General features: G+C 44.3%; 1 protein-coding gene across 1 annotated transcript in view; it reads left to right on the top strand.

Annotated features, from left to right (window-relative positions):
• Positions 1-271: 271 nt before the first annotated feature.
• Positions 272-18,233, top strand: part of gabbr1b (gamma-aminobutyric acid (GABA) B receptor, 1b) — a gene marked incomplete at both ends in the record, with an annotated part of 71,008 nt that continues 53,046 nt past the window's right edge. Inside the window, one exon of the mRNA XM_079258384.1 lies at positions 272-397. Within this exon, the coding sequence (XP_079114510.1) occupies positions 272-397 (126 nt within the window). The remainder of the gene's footprint in view (positions 398-18,233) is intronic.

Here is an 18,233-nt window from a genome sequence, read left to right as displayed (position 1 = left end):
ATGGAAATTTGTTGGCAGTCTGAGAGGAACGTGTTCCATCTCTGAGGAACATCAGCCTGTTCATGACCTGCACATCACGGAACTCCTGGAGAACCCGAACCAGACCAGACCAGACCAGAACCTCTACCAACCAGCAGCCATGGCTCGTTTCTGCCTGTTCTTCCCCAGCAAGGCTTCCGTCCCTTACTGCATGACCCTCATCCTCCTGCTCTCCTGCTCCTGTCCGGCGGTCTGCAAGAAGAAGAAGCTCTACATCGGAGCTCTGTTTCCGATGAGTGGGGGGTGGCCCGGGGGGCAGGCCTGCCTCCCCGCCGCCCAGATGGCCCTGGACCTGGTCAACAACAGGAGCGACATCCTGCCGGACTACGAGCTGGAGCTCATCCACTACGACAGCAAGGTATGCACCAGTCCGAGGTCCTGGACCAGGACCAGGACCAGGACCTGGACCTGGACCTGTAGGCTGCATCTGCCGGATAAAGTTTGGCTTGCCAACTGTGCACGTGCTGCTGCACAGCTGCGCAACCACTGATGGGTCAGATGTGTTCTGCAGACATGAAGCCTTGCAGATGGTATCTGTAGTTTCACTGACAGCACGATGCAGGTATTTTCTCTCCAGTCACACATTTAGACATGAAACGATGGAGAGTTGGGAGCTGAAACTAAGGTTTCACTCTGGATTCCAGAAATCTAACAGGTAGATTTGCACTGAAAATAAATAATAAAATGATGGACGTAAATTCCACAGAAATTCACAAGTTTTTCTTTTGTGAGATCATTTTTGACTAAATTAAATGTAGGTTTACATATCATGTTGGTGCAGCAGCAGTGTTTGTGTTACTGCATGATTAGGTTCAACTAGATATAAGTGTAAATAGAACATATTAACCAGGATCTTGATTTGCTCCTTCCATCTAAGCTTCCATAATAGTTACAAATACTTTTTTATAATAGAATTTTTGCGATCCAACAAGACAAAACGAAGTTTATTCATAAGAAAAGTTATTTAATGATGTTTACCTCCAGATCTGGTGGAGATGCGGTTCTGCAGCATGTAAAGCAGACCTAGACCAGGTGGTGATGTCTAACACAGGCATGGGACAGATCTAGCTGGCCTGAACTACGGTAATAACTTTTTGTTCCACAAACACGTCAAGCTGATCCAGAATATTTACATTTAGTTAATTGAACTAAATCCTTTCTCACTAGAATAAATAGTTTGATTTAGGTGGAAATTATTTCCATTATTTCTAACTTCAGTTAGTCTGTGTTCTGCTAGAAAAGCACGATTTAAATATTTCAGCTTGATTTTATTCAACAGAAGCTGCATATGGGACTCTGGGCCAGGTAGCTTCTCTGATGGGATTTGTGTGAAGTTAAGGAAAAGCAGGAAGACTCACACTTCCCAGATTATGTCCTGCATGTATGATCGTCTGTATGCAACGTGAAAATGGGTCAGTGCACCTGAGAAATGTTCTGCCTTCTGCTTCATGCTGTAACATCTGAGTGTGTTCATGAAACCCGCAGTGACACAACCAGCACACACTCTCTGTTCATCTCAATGCTCATGTCAGAAACTTAGCAGCAGACAGGCCTGCTGGGAGGTTTAACGCCAACATTAACTCGGAGACGGTCAGGACTGTGTGTGTGAAGACTCAGAATGTAATGATTTCTAAATCTCATCAACTTGTGGAGGAAAGTCAACAGTTTTCTTTCATTTTGTGTTAGAAACATGTCAAGAGAAGTGTTTATGTCTGAGAAATGATCTTTTTCTCCACCACAAACCCCTATTTTATTCCCAGAAGAAGATAAACCACATTTCAGATGCTGAAACTGTTTCATACTACATGATATATTGTATGATTTATTTTTTTTTTATCAGGTGTCACTTTGTAGCTGCAGAAACTCAGAAAAGTGAAACTGGAGAGGCAGATTGTGCAAGCCAACAGCGGTTAGCGCTCTGGTCTACGTGGGAAATGAAGACTTGTCTCTCTGTATTATCACATTTACTTGGGATGATTATGATCATGTTGCATCATGATCATTCACCAACATCAACTGAACCATATAAACGTTATAAACCTCGTTCATGTCGGTGTCTAACATGTTCCGCAGATCGGCCCCAGAACCAGAACTTGTTCAGTTCTTTAAGTCTCAGTAGATGCTGCAAGGCTTGCTGAAGTCTCAACCACATAACGTTACATGATGTTTTTTAATGCAGAATTATTCATTTAGAATAAAACAATTCTGAATTACCATTATTTTCTTCTATGAGTTTACATGAAGATAATTGTGAATGGAGGTTTACATGGAACACGCCCTTACTTAAGTCCTCTTTAGAGCGGTGAGTTGGGAAGGGTTCTGATTGGACGGGGGCGGACGTGATGTCTACCAGTTCGCTCCGTGCTTCTCATTTTTTCAGTCGTAACATGGAAAAAAAACATAAAAAGAACCAGTTTTGTTGTTGTTTTGATCATAATTTTGAAGCAGTAGCTCGACGTGAGCGCACCACTTCACTGTTTTCAGCAGCGGAAAAGGAAAACGACTGAAGACAGGAGGCGAAACAACCGCGGAATATTTGCGTCATCGGGACAGGACAAGGTAATGAGCATGCTCAGAACGACCGGAATTAACTTAGAGCGGAATGAAAGTTTACATGACAGAGGACTTTAATAGTTAGGAATCAAATGCGAATAAACCAGACACTTACATCGGAATTAAGTTTAATTCTGAACTGATTTTTACATTCGGAATTAAGTGTTTATATGGTCGTTTTTCATCAGTTTAAAGCGGAATTAGCTTTTATTCAGACTTAAGGAAGAATTCAATCAATGGCTACGGTTACATGATGTTTTTTAATTCTGAGTTAATAATTTGGAATTAAATAATTCGGAATTAACGTATTCTCCTACGAGTTTACATGGAAATAATAATTCCAAATGAAGGTTTACATGAAACACGTCCTCTCACGTTAATGCCTCTTTTGAGCGGCGGGTTGGGAAGGGTTCTGATTGGACAGAGGGTGCACGCAGGGTGGCCAGATGTCACGCTTTGTGCGGGATCGTCCCGCATTTCAATTACTTTTAACATGTCCCACGAAACGAGGCGCTGTCCCGCATTGTTACGACCAGTCTTCACTTTCGTGAAGGAAATAAAAACAAAGAAACAAGCAAAATAAAATGGCTTTTACTAACTGTATGTGGCAAAAGATTTGACGGCTGTCGCATCACACCGCCTGCTGATTTGAGTTACACTCATGTCAATCAAACTAGGAGGCGGGACTAAATGCACATCTAGGATGCACCGGTGCACCCACTAACGAAAAGAAATAAATGAATACACTGATTGATCATGGAGACGACCGCAGCGAAGAAGAAAAGAAAGTGTTGCTACAACAAAAACTGGGAAAGCAGATATTTCTGGGTTAAACCTGTTTGAGGAGACTGTGAGACGGTTTGTCAAAGTCATTTTTCCGTGTCACATGACGGGAATATGACGTGAAATGGCACAGAAAAATCAGAGTCACAAAAAAACGCGCTACTCAGAGGGAGGCTTTATAATAACAGATATGTTTGGGTTGTAATTTTATTATCAAAGAGCAGAATAGAAAGTTAATTTTTTTTAAAACTTTGTCATGGCAGAGTGGAATTGTCCCAAATTGTCCCACATTTGGTGAGAGAGGATTGGGTCACCCTAGGTGCACGTGACGTATACAGGAAATAAACAAAGGTTGTAATTTTTTTTTTTTTTTTGCTCCTAGATGCTTCTGTGTATTCCTCCAGTTTGCCCTGCAAGATGTAAGAACTGCTTTGTTTACTCCTGTTTGCCCCGAAGTCAACAATCATGTTTAAGATGAAGTAATTGCTTTGAAAATGACTGAAGTCTCTTCTCTCTGTTGGTGAGCTGCAGGATCTCTGGGCTATCTGTCACTGTCAGTACTGTATATCTGGGGCTCTGCATACTCCTGTAGGCAGCTGTGTCATGCTGTCAGAACACAACCATGTTGTCTGAAAAGAGGTTTTAGTTGTAAAACACATCCAGAGCTGGTCTGCAGTCCACTTCGTCCCTTTATGTATTCAGTTCCAGGTAGATTTACACAGCTTGTTTGAACATGCAGCTTAACGCCACCATCAGCTGCTACCACAAACGTCTGTGTCAGGAGATAATTACACAACCTGAGTCTTTTTTTCACTGTAAATATCCCATTCATGGAGATAGAGTCTGGTCTTTCCTCCATATTTTACCACAGTGGCCACATAGCAGGAAGCCAAATGATGTTGTGGCGTGATCTCATATCACAACATCATTTATTGGATTCGCAACACATTTTTCCTCACAGTGAATAATTTACTCAAGTTAATTAGTAATATTGACTGTCCTGAGAAATCCTGTCCAGATGAAAGTGGGCTCTAAGAAGAAAGCAGAGGATTCAACCCCAAACCAGGATGATGCAAACTGTAATAGTCTCTGAAAGGTGCTGACTTTCTCATTGAGCTGAGCCAATAACAACCTCTGCAGGGTTTTAGTCAACAGGGAGTCCAGCAAATAGTTTCTGGACTGAGACTTGTGCTGCACTTCGCAAACAAACCAGACCTTTTAGATAAGGTGTTCCACTCATCGCCGGAGGCAACGCTGCGTCAAGAATTACAGAACGAAGAAGAAAACTCACTCATCTATTGGGAAATGCAGAACAACTTTGGTTTGGAGTGCATAACAGCTAAATGTCGAGCTTCGTTACAGCCTTGTAGTCTTTGGATGATCAGAATTCTGTCAGAACATTTCCAGAATTCTTCCATGTCTGTCTGCGAGCCATTCCTCCCAACCAGAGCCGCCTTTCGCCCTCAGACATCATATATACATAGATGCCTCGTTGTGCGCTGGAGAGTGAACCAGCTTCGCCGTCATATTGGATAGGTCTCTCCCATATTGGATAGGTCTCCGCCATATTGGATGGGTCTCCGCCATATTGGATGGGTCTCCGCTTTCGAGTCTTGCTGCAGAGTCGACGTAGTTTCCCCACATGTTTTCTGTGGAATAAAGCGTATATATTACACACAAACAAAACACTTTTCTACATTATTAGTTTATAAATAATGTTAACACAGTAAATGATCTACTTAATGCAAATGATTAATTTTACTCCTATGAGGCGTTTATGGAAAAATACGATATTGATGTTTCACAATGAGAGTTTTACATGGTAGCATAATTACCTCCGCCAAGAAAGTTGTGTTTTTACCGACTTTATTTGTTTGTCTGTTTGTGTTCAAGATAACTTAAAAAGTTATAGACGGATTTTCATGAAATTTTAAGGACTTGTTAGAAACATGAAAAGGAAGAACTGATTTAATTTTGGTGGTGGTCCAGATCACCATTTGGATCCAGGAACACTCTCTGAGTGTTTTTCTGGGTAACTTTTGAGTTGCACAATTTTGATACAATACTTTATTTTTAGACTTTGTAAAACTGTATCTCTATATTGATAAATTAATAAATGTAAATAAAAGAAAGAGTCAACCACAGTAAAGAGAAAGCAGCAACTATTCCCGTATTTTCTTCAGCATACAGTTGCAATAACCGGCGAAATATTGAAAGCAGATCGTGTGGAATTATATTTCACAAGTTAGATTGAATAATAATTTGTTATTTGACCAGATAAAAATAGACAGATAAATCCAAATTTATCAATAAACAATCAAACATGTTAGTATCAAATTCATTTATACATTTAGTTGTATTGTAGCTACCTTATGTCTTAGTTTAATAGCATAATAAAAAATATCTTAGCATAAAAGCACATTGTTTTTAATGTTTAACAGTGATCTGTATCATAACAATATCTCTGCCCTTTGTAACAAGACAAACTGTGAGAAAAATCAGGTAAAAACTGGTGAAGTGTTTGTTGTGGCTGGACTTACTTCTTACAAATAAATGCATTGGAGGTGCATGGAGACCCATCCAAGATGGCGGCATGATGAGACGTCAGCTTGTATAGGCAGCGTGATACTACGCAGCGTCTATGTTTATATGATGTCTGTGGTGTTTACCTGCCACGCTGACCTCTCAACCCTCAGCGTACATTGTTTTGTAGTTTGCTTCCTGTATTTGGTGCCCTTTAAGCTGACAGAGACCTGCGTTTGTAGGCGGACCATGTTGGCTTCTTTGATTCAAACCAGAATTTGTTTGTGCATTCATTCACAATTCCCCAAACAAAGCTGACTTTCCAAGCAAATCAACTGGGATTCAAATGAAATGCTCTTATGTGTGCTTTGCATTCCAGATGACCTGCTGTCTGTTAGCTAATTACATCACCTGCTCCTTGCAGGAGCAAAATCTAGCTTTTAGTGTAACAAAAAATGTCCCATTTTAGCATTCAAGGCATTTATTTCTTTTAAAACATGTCCAAAGCATGTCATCAAACACATCTGCGCTAGCTTGACTAGTGTGATATCAGGTATCGGTTGTGGTATCAGTACACAAGCACGAGTACACATGCTTGGTATTGAGCCGATACCGATACTGATATTGGTATTGGTGCATCCCTAATGTCATTAAAACTTGTCTCACCTGAAGAAGTTTTCAGAGATTCCTGGTTTAAAACGTTTCACACCAGCAGAAGAATGAATAATAATACTGACACACACACAGTTTTTAAGTCTAGTGAATTACAATATTGTGTTTGGTGAACAGGAGGTGCTGCAGAAAAAAGTTTGGTTTAACTCCTTTTGCTACATTTTGTTTTAGAGGATTGTTAAAGTGTCTCTATGATGTACTTAAACAGTCTAATTTATTTTAATCTAATTTATTTTAATAATGAAATCCAGAAGGGCAAGAAGTAATGAAGCATTTTCCACAAACCCCTTCATTCATGCTGTATTGATCCTCTCAGATCATCCTCTGCCAGAAACAAGCCAACAGAGAAAGCTCCGCCTCCTGCCTGCAGGCTGCGTCTGATTGGTCAACTGCTAGGAGTAGTTATACTGATCAGTGAAAGTGGTCGTGGCTTTCTTCTCGTGAACGTGCACAACCTAGAGAAGATGGCCAATCACTGAGTCCCTCCCTCGGGACGTCACTAAAATGTAGAAGTAGAAAAAACTCTCTAAAACCAATCATTTCTGTCGCCATGGAAACCAAATGTAGAGTGCTGGAAAACTAAAACGTGAGTTTAGGCGATAAAAACGGCTCCGCTTATATGTCTGATGACTATTCATCACTATAACACTGTAGAAAGCTCAGAAAACTAGAAATAGCATCACAGAGTCGCTTTGAATCCTTTTCTAAGTGTGATTTAAATGTAGTTTTTAAAGCAAATGTTACCTCAGCTGTGATAAGTTAAGTAAACAAACGTTTGGTTGGCCTCATTCCTTCTTTCTCTCCGGTATTACAAGGAGCAACGTGACTTCTAAAGCGCCGTGCTGTTTCTGTGTGGTTAAATGGTTAAATCAGGGCGTTGCTGAATGCAACCGAAGGCCAAGCAGGTGATTGAGAGGATGTGGGATTTATCAACAGCTGGTTACCTTCTAACCTGCTACAACTGGCATGTTTGATAAATCTGTATATTTATGTACTTCTGAACATGTGTTTATTAGGGTAGAATTTAGGACAACTTCTATAAACAATTGAAAAATTACGTTTCAATCCTTCATCTTCAGCCTCCATCTTTCACAATCATGTCTAAAAGGCCTCTTCCAGCTTCTTTTTCAGTACTCTGTTCAGGTAATTCACTCAATCTTAGGCCTCCATTGTGGTTGTGTTTCCCCACATGCAATCATTTTTGATTGACAGTGTTTCTCTGGACATTTGAGGTCTTAATTTGTCTTTAACATCAACAAAACACTGGAGACTAATTTACCACACCTTCCGTTTTACTGGATAAAAACGTCCTCAGTTGTGAAAATAATACACATTATTATTTGTTCCAATTTCTTTTGCTAAAATCTGTCAGATAATGTAACTTCTAATCAGCTCTGCCAAATATGTAAGGATGAACTGGAACAAGTTGGAAGGGTACATTAATGGATCCTTTCAGGATTAATCAACTGGTCAGGTTGAAGATGGTTAATAGCTATTGTAGAGTTTGCACCAATAATGGAAGCAACTTACTGATCATTCTACCTTACATAAAATGACTTTGGTGATTTCAGGGTTATGGTTGATTACATTTTGTGCTTTTAAAATAATCATGATTAGAAATAATGGAAATAAGAGATCAGGGATTACAGGATTTGTTTTACCCCTGCACCGCTGACTGACAGCTCATCTTTGTTTCCCTTCAGACGCAATTCATCAAATAGATGTTTCAGCTTTATTAATAGCCTGGGTGTCACACAGACGTTTTTTTCCTTTGTCTTTCTGCAGCTAAAAATCACCACTGAGCTTTTATCTCCTCTGATGCTGTTTATATCTGCACTGCTTTAATGAGGAAAATATAATGAAGTGTCACTCTGATGGATTTTCATTTCATATATATCTGTTTGGGAAGCTGAAGGTGGGGGTGGGAGGGTAGCTGGAATATAGAGGTTGGCATAACAACAGACACCATGGCAACTGCAGTTAAACCAAAACACTGACTTTGCTCTAAGAAAGAAAAATGAAACACCTTGTATTATTACATAAACAAGAGGCGGATGGGCGGACGGACGAACGGATGGATGGAGGAATGATAGATGGATGGATGGATGGATGGATGGATGGATGGATGGATGGATGGATGGATGGACGGACAGACGAATGGATGGATGGATGGATGGATGGATGGACAGATGGGATGATGGATGGATGGATGGATGGATGGATGGATGGATGGATGGACGGATGGATGGATAGATGGATGGATAGACAGATGGGATGATGGATGGATGGATGGATGGGTCGATTGATGGATGTATGGATGTATCGGTGGATGGATGGATGGATGGATAGATGGATGGATGGGTAGATAGATGCATGGATGGATGGATGGATGGATGGATGGACAGATGGATGGATGGATGGATGGATGGACAGATGGGATGATGGATGGATGGATGGATGGATGGACGGATGGATGGATGGATGGATGGATGGACAGATGGGATGATGGATGGATGGACGATGGATTGGATGGATGGATGGATGAATGGATGAATAGTTTGATAAATGGATGGATGGATGGATGGGTCAATAGATGGATGGATGGATGGATAGGTGGATGGATGGATGGATGGATAGTTGGATAGATGGGTAGATGGCTGGGTGGATGGATGGATGTATGGACATATGGATGGATGGATGGGTAGATGGATGTTAGATGGATGGGTGGATGGATGGATGGATGGATGGGTAGATGGATGGATGGATGGATGGGTGGGTGGGTGGATGTATGGATGGACGGATGGATGGGTGGGTGGATGGATGGATGGGTGGGTGGGTGGATGGACGGATGGATGGCTGGATGGGTGGGTGGATGGACGGATGGATGGATGGACGGATGGACGGATGGGTGGGTGGATGGACGGATGGATGGCTGGATGGGTGGGTGGATCAATGTGGTGAAAATATCTGCTGTCCAGACCAACAACAGCCATGTTGTCTCGCTTTCATCGAACACTGGATGGATGGCTCATCGAGCTGAGGATAGCAACAGACCTGCAATGTCTTAGCTCTGTCTAGACAAAGCTGGACTGCATTCAGATTGGTAGATTAAGCTGCACTGAGAACAATGAGGAGGAATGTGGATGCAGGAGTTAAAAAGAGCCAAAGCCAACTATCCTCTAAAAGTACAGGGTCACTTTTCCACCAACAACCCCTGGACTATGTGGAATAGCATCTGGAAAATCATGGAGAAAACAAATAATAGTCAGGTTTTCACTGTTAAATTTGCAGACACAGTAGAGGTGAAATTAATCTTAACGCACAAACCAGAGGTAGAAGAACTGGAGATCTGGTGCAGAGCAAGTGGGTCAACACTACAGCAGGCATTGGAAAAAAGGCCCACCAATAAGGTCATCCTGACCTCATCCATCACCTTGCACTACAGCAGGAAGGAAGGCCTTGCAGCCGGTGGTGGACCTGCACAGAAAGTTCCTGGATTTAGCCTGCCATCCATCAGGGACTTCTTCACCAGCTGGTTCTGGACCAGGACCAACGGTATCATGAAGGACCCGTCCATGCCTTAAGGGAGTGGCTATGCAGCATAAGAGCCAGCTGCTTCCCTGAAGCTTTTAGAATGATAAACAACAAACCACATACTGACTCACCTTTATGAACCCAAAGCTGTTTTTAGATATGAAATATTAGTTTATTTAAGGTTAACTCTATTTGTTCTAAACTTTGGTACTGGTATACACTGAAGGGTTCTGGTCCGAAATACATCTCTGCTGACACGATATGAGCCACCAGAACTTCTAAGATCACCGTCAATTTTTCTTTCCATCTTGAGAGTTTAAACTAAACATTTACATTTTGTGCTTCTTCCAAGTTAAACAAACTAAAATTTAATAAAGTAAAAAACCAAAACAAACGTAACTCCTCTGTGAATTACCACCTTATGGTGGTGGAGGGGTTTTAGAAGCCTGTAAACCTTAGAGCCGTTCGGGACATTAGCTCCTAGTTAGGTCTCCAAGGACAAACTGGTCTCAGGAAGGAGTCCAGTGGCAGAGCTAGATCTTTAAACATGGGTGGCCAGAAGATGTTCAGGACTTCATAATGGGGAGTCATAAGAATGTAATGGATTTGTCATTGGTGATTTGTATGTCTGTGTGTGTCCATGCAGGTGTCTGGTTATGTGAACCCTGACACATGATTAACACAGGATGAGACATGAATGGCACTTTTTGCCCTTACGGTGCTACGCTTGTGCTGTCAGGACCACAAAAACTACATTTATGCAACTGACAGAGCTGAACTACAGGAGGCCTGGTGCACTCTGGGTAACGTAGTCTTCTGTAAGAGCACAAACTTCTGACAACTCAAGTTGTACTTTCTCAGTAATTCAGTGTTTCAGGAGTTTTTAATTAAGGCTGTGTATTGGTCCATGTCATAGATAAAAACAGAACAGAGTGGCTTGGTATTTGTAAATTTACACTTGTGAATCCAATATTTAACCAAGTTAAATATCCAATTTATGAGAAAAAGCTTATTATCATCAATCATGATTTAAAAGAGGGAAAAAAATCAGAGAGGATATGATTGTGTAAAATTAATAAAATTTTCTTGAGAGCAACATCTCTCAAGAAATGGACACGGATAGATGAACAAGAGTTTCAGAGATCTGAGAGGAGTCTCACTAAAATAATGTAGTGTACTCGGCCAGCTGGCTGATCACAAAGCATCAGTCTGCAATACTCACACCTTGCAAAGGATTGTGTGAAATATGATAAAAATAGGTTAAAGACAAATCAGGCAGCTTTGCCTAATGTCTTGAAAAAGAGAAGAATATGAAGCGAGACTGAAGCTGTGTCCCAATTTAGGGTCTGTACGCTTCAAAGTGTGCAGACTGCGTAGGCTGCCAAGTGTTCTATGTCTCCGGCACACTCCAAGTGATCTTACTGTTAGTGAAATGTGATGGCCCAGCAGCTATATATGCCAGGTTTATCTAATTACTGATCCCATTCTTCCACAAAAAACACAAAAAATATTTTTGTAAAATGACAGAAAATGGTGCCAGTGATTTTTCATTTTAGTTATTTTTATTTACTTGTTTGTCTAAATGATAAACATGTGGAGGAGGCGGCCCAGACAGGCTTTCCTCTGGCTGACAGCCATCCTGTCAAGCTGATTTTAACTTCAGTGAAAAATAATCCTGGTCAGAAACATGATGTAATTAAACTCTTTACTGGTTATTGGAGACAATGCTGCTGTCGTCCCAGCTTGTCTGCTGGAACAAATATGTGTGTATGCGCCTTATGCAACCGGTGAATCCGCATTTCAAAGTGTTTAGACCCTGAATTGAGACACAGCCTGAGTGAGTGTGTCTGCAACTACAGCTACCATCCGATGCTAAAATGCAGAAGTGAACACTGAACTCCACACTGCCCACTAGTGGATGAACTGACTAACATAAAAGACGCATGGAAGTATGAGGACAGTGGTTTATGACAATATTCAGTGTTGGGGGCGTTACTCAAATAAAGTCCCGACAATTACTTATATATTACTTCTATAGATTGTCATGAGATTACTTTACTCATTGCTGCATTTTAAAAGTAATCTAACTACTTATTACTCTACTTAGCTGTTTCCTAATTTACTGTGAAAATACATGGAAGATACACAGTGCAGATGCTCCAGTCTGCAGGAGAAAACATATCTTACTGTTAGATCCACCAGTTGCATGAAGGAAGCTGTGATGAGGTCATGCTGCGATGAGGTCATGCTGCGATGAGGTCATGCTGTGATGAGGTCGTGCTGCGATGAGGTCATGCTGCAATGAGGTCATGCTGTGATGAGGTCATGCTGCAATGAGGTCGTGCTGGGATGAGGTTGTGCTGCGATGAGGTCATGCTGTAATGAGGTCATGCTGTGATGAGGTCATGCTGTGATGAGGTCATGCTGTAATGAGGTTGTGCTGTAATGAGGTCATGCTGTGATGAGGTCATGCTGTAATGAGGTCATGCTGTAATGGGGTCGTGCTGCGATGAGGTCATGCTGTAATGAGGTCATGCTGTAATGAGGTCGTGCTGCGATGAGGTCATGCTGCGATGAGGTCATGCTGCGATGAGGTCATGCTGCGATGAGGTCGTGCTGCGATGAGGTCATGCTGCGATGAGGTCATGCTGCGATGAGGTCGTGCTGCGATGAGGTCATCCTGCAATGAGGTCGTGCTGCGATGAGGTCATGCTGCGATGAGGTCGTGCTGCGATGAGGTCGTGCTGCGATGAGGTCGTGCTGCGATGAGGTCATGCTGTGATGAGGTCATGCTGTGATGAGGTCATGCTGCGATGAGGTCATGCTGCGATGAGGTCGTGCTGCGATGAGGTCGTGCTGCGATGAGGTCATGCTGCGATGAGGTCATCCTGCAATGAGGTCGTGCTGTAATGAGGTCATGCTGTGATGAGGTCGTGCTGCGATGAGGTCATGCTGCGATGAGGTCGTGCTGCGATGAGGTCGTGCTGCGATGAGGTCATGCTGCGATGAGGTCGTGCTGCGATGAGGTCGTGCTGCGATGAGGTCGTGCTGCGATGAGGTCATGCTGCGATGAGGTCATGCTGCGATGAGGTCGTGCTGCGATGAGGTCGTGCTGCGATGAGGTCATGCTGCGATGAGGTCATGCTGCGATGAGGTCATCCTGCAATGAGGTCATGCTGCGATGAGGTCGTGCTGCGATGAGGTCATGCTGCGATGAGGTCATGCTGCGATGAGGTCGTGCTGCGATGAGGTCGTGCTGCGATGAGGTCATGCTGCGATGAGGTCATGCTGCGATGAGGTCATCCTGCAATGAGGTCGTGCTGCGATGAGGTCGTGCTGCGATGAGGTCATGCTGCGATGAGGTCATGCTGCGATGAGGTCGTGCTGCGATGAGGTCATGCTGCGATGAGGTCGTGCTGCGATGAGGTCGTGCTGCGATGAGGTCGTGCTGCGATGAGGTCATGCTGCGATGAGGTCATGCTGCGATGAGGTCATGCTGCGATGAGGTCATCCTGCAATGAGGTCGTGCTGTAATGAGGTCATGCTGCGATGAGGTCGTGCTGCGATGAGGTCGTGCTGCGATGAGGTCATGCTGCGATGAGGTCGTGCTGCGATGAGGTCATGCTGCGATGAGGTCATGCTGTGATGAGGTCGTGCTGCGATGAGGTCATCCTGCAATGAGGTCATGCTGCGATGAGGTCATGCTGCGATGAGGTCATGCTGCGATGAGGTCATGCTGCGATGAGGTCGTGCTGCGATGAGGTCGTGCTGCGATGAGGTCATGCTGCGATGAGGTCATGCTGCGATGAGGTCATGCTGCGATGAGGTCATGCTGCGATGAGGTCATGCTGCGATGAGGTCATGCTGTGATGAGGTCGTGCTGCGATGAGGTCATGCTGCGACGAGGTCATGCTGCGATGAGGTCATGCTGCGATGAGGTCATGCTGTGATGAGGTCGTGCTGCGATGAGGTCATGCTGCAATGAGGTCGTGCTGCGATGAGGTCATGCTGCGATGAGGTCATGCTGCGATGAGGTCGTGCTGCGATGCGGTCGTGCTGCGATGAGGTCATGCTGCGATGAGGTCATGCTGCGATGAGGTCATGCTGCGATGAGGTCATGCTGCGATGAGGTCATGCTGTGATGAGGTCATGCTGCGATGAGGTCGTGCTGCAATGAGGTCATGCTGTGATGAGGTCATGCTGCGATAAGGTCGTGCTGTAATGAGGTCATGCTGCGATGAGGTCATGCTGCGATGAGGTCGTGCTGCGATGAGGTCATGCTGCGATGAGGTCATGCTGCGATGAGGTCATGCTGCGATGAGGTCATGCTGCGATGAGGTCATGCTGTGATGAGGTCATGCTGTGATGAGGTCATGCTGCGATAAGGTCGTGCTGCGATGAGGTCATGCTGCGATGAGGTCGTGCTGCGATGAGGTCGTGCTGCAATGAGGTCGTGCTGCAATGAGGTCATGCTGATGAGGTCATGCTGCGATGAGGTCATGCTGTGATGAGGTCGTGCTGCGATGAGGTCATGCTGCGATGAGGTCATGCTGTGATGAGGTCATGCTGCGATGAGGTCATGCTGCGATGAGGTCATGCTGTGATGAGGTCATGCTGCGATGAGGTCGTGCTGCGATTGAGGTCATGCTGCGATGAGGTCATGCTGTGATGAGGTCATGCTGCGATGAGGTCGTGCTGCAATGAGGTCATGCTGCGATGAGGTCGTGCTGCGATGAGGTCATGCTGCGATGAGGTCGTGCTGCAATGAGGTCATGCTGTGATGAGGTCATGCTGTGATGAGGTCATGCTGCGATGAGGTCGTGCTGCAATGAGGTCATGCTGCGATGAGGTCGTGCTGCGATGAGGTCATGCTGCGATGAGGTCGTGCTGCGATGAGGTCATGCTGTGATGAGGTCATGCTGTGATGAGGTCATGCTGTGATGAGGTCATGCTGCGATGAGGTCGTGCTGCGATGAGGTCATGCTGCGATGAGGTCGTGCTGCAATGAGGTCATGCTGTGATGAGGTCATGCTGTAATGAGGTCATGCTGTAATGAGGTCATGCTGTAATGAGGTCATGCTGTGATGAGGTCATGCTGTAATGAGGTCATGCTGTGATGAGGTCATGCTGTGATGAGGTCGTGCTGTAATGAGGTCATGCTGCGATGAGGTCATGCTGCGATGAGGTCATGCTGCGATGAGGTCGTGCTGCGATGAGGTCGTGCTGCGATGAGGTCATGCTGTGATGAGGTCATGCTGTGATGAGGTCATGCTGTGATGAGGTCGTGCTGTGATGAGGTCATGCTGCGATGAGGTCGTGCTGCAATGAGGTCATGCTGTGATGAGGTCATGCTGTGATGAGGTCATGCTGTGATGAGGTCATGCTGTAATGAGGTCATGCTGTAATGAGGTCATGCTGTAATGAGGTCATGCTGTAATGAGGTCATGCTGTGATGAGGTCATGCTGTGATGAGGTCATGCTGTAATGAGGTCATGCTGTAATGAGGTCATGCTGCGATGAGGTCATGCTGCGATGAGGTCGTGCTGCGATGAGGTCGTGCTGCGATGAGGTCGTGCTGCGATGAGGTCGTGCTGCGATGAGGTCATGCTGTGATGAGGTCATGCTGTGATGAGGTCATGCTGTGATGAGGTCATGCTGTGATGAGGTCGTGCTGTGATGAGATAAATCTATTAAAACTTTCCTGGAAGAACCGCCCCTTCAGATCTAACGTCCAGCTTAAGTCTCTGTTGTTATGAAATATAATCTTGTAGCCATCAGCATTTTCAGATCTCTGATAACACAATGATTCCACACAGCAGCTGATCAATCAGACTGATCAGCTGATATACCAGACAGACAGGTTTCTTCTACTGATCTGTGAAGTCAAATAAAAGAATTTCAGTGGAAGAAAAACTCCAGGATGTTCTGAACCATCTTGTTTTATTCTATAAAGTCTGTAGTTACCTCACTCACATCCATCTCTATGGCAACGTTTCCAGACAAGGAACACAGACACGCACACGCACACGCACACACACACACACACACACACAGTCAGTGAATACAGGCAGCACTTTAACAGATCAGAACTTCACACTGGACAAACACGGCTCGGGTAACAGAGGGAAGCGTTTGGTCTAATGACAGTTAAAAAAAAGTGTTTTGGATAAAAGTGTCTGCTAAATGATTGTAGAAAATGGATTAATTACTTTTGTAACATGTTGCCCCAAACACTGATGACACGTTTGAAATGGATGTTGCCATCTACGTACATAAGGAAGCATAAATGGGTCTTTAGATGCATAGAGTGTGTTCTGGCAAAAATGTGGTGAATATATTGCGATATTTCAGGATACTATATCAAGACAATATATTGCAATTTTTCTTTTACTAGTAGTAAACAACCTCCCGTGGGCTCACCATCTGCGGGAGGAGCCGTAGGGTTCGGGTGCAATGTGAGCTGGGCGGCAGCAAGGGGCGGGGACCCTGGCGGTCCGATCCCCGGCTGCAGAAGCTGGCTCTAGGGACGTGGAACGTCACCTCTCTGGTGGGGAAGGAGCCTGAGCTTGTGCGCGAGGTTGAGCGGTTCCAGCTAGATATAGTTGGACTCACCTCGACGCATGGCTTGGGCTCTGGAACCAGTACCCTCGAGAGGGGCTGGACCTTCTTCCACTCTGGAGTTGCTCATGGTGAGAGGCGCCGAGCAGGTGTGGGCATTCTCATCAGCCCCCAGCTTGGTGCCTGCACATTGGGGTTTACCCCGGTGGATGAAAGGGTAGTTTCCCTCCGCCTCCGGGTGGGGGGACGGGTCCTGACTGTTGTCTGTGCTTATGCACCGAACAGCAGTTCAGAGTACCCACCCTTTCTGGAGTCCTTGGAGGGAGTGCTGGAGGGTGCTCCTTCTGGGGACTCCATTGTTCTGCTGGGGGACTTCAATGCTCACGTGGGCAATGACAGTGAGACCTGGAGGGGAGTGATTGGGAGGCATGGTCCCCCCCCTCTGAACCCAAATGGTGTTTTGTTATTGGACTTCTGTGCTCGTCATGGATTGTCCATAATGAACACCATGTTCCAGCATAAGAGTGTTGGTCTAGCTTCATGATGAAGGCGGACGACTCCCTGCGTGAACAAGTTAACCCTGCCTTGTTCGAGTTTTTTCATTTATTTTAAGTTATTTCCTTCATTCCTATACGTCCTGTGTGAGGCTGGTTCCCTCCCTACATCACTTCCATTATCATTTAAATTACTTATTGATTTTTCATCGACTGTGACGGTACCATTTATCACATACTGATGGAGATAGTCGGACCTGAACTGTTTTCCCAGCATCAGTAAGAAATGCTGCCTACGGATAGGTCACCACCAGAACAAGGGGTTCTCCTTATTTAAATTACCTTTCCATTTGATTCCTAGGGTCAAAATGATCAGAAAATTTTATTTGTCTTTATGTCTGGTCTAGGAGTTTTTTATAATTGTTTTCATGACATAAATTGTTTTCATTTACATAAATTCAAAATGGCCAACAAATAAACTGGCATGGGACAACAGTTGACTCAAGCAACAAAGGAAAAAAAACATGTTTGAAAAATTGGGACCTCTCCTTCCTACTAGACCAAGGGTGTCCAGCTCTGGTCCTTGAGAGCCACTCTTCTGTAGGTTTCCTATGTATCCCTGCTCCAACGCACCTGACTCAAATGAACGAGTGATTGTGCAGAACTGCATGGGCTGTTGCATGCCTTTGAGTCAGGTGTGTTTGAGTGCAGACGCACTGAAAACCTGCAGGACATCAGCTCTCAGGACCGACACTGGACCCCCTGCTCTTCACTATAAAGCACTTTGAGGATCAGGCTGTCTGAAAACAGTACAAGTCTAAAGACACGCAAAAACTCTTCCTTGTAGTTCTCATCAAATGTATTTTAAAATTTGATGCTGAAAAGGTTTTGGATGTTGAGTGGTAGTAAATGCTAACTTTATGTGCTGTGTGGTTTTACAGTAAGATTTCATATGATCAGAAAATCTGAAAGAAAGGATCAGTAGATTATCTTCTAACAGTAAACTACATTATATGTGTTATTCTCCTCCAGATAGTCAAACAATAAAAAACAATAAAGAGGTGGGCTAGGACAGAA

Source organism: Telmatherina bonti (genome assembly GCF_933228915.1).
Source record: "Telmatherina bonti genome assembly, chromosome: 19".
NCBI lineage: Eukaryota > Metazoa > Chordata > Actinopteri > Atheriniformes > Telmatherinidae > Telmatherina > Telmatherina bonti.
The sequence above is the reverse complement of the archived record's forward strand: the minus strand, read 5'-3'. Positions and strand labels throughout refer to the sequence as shown.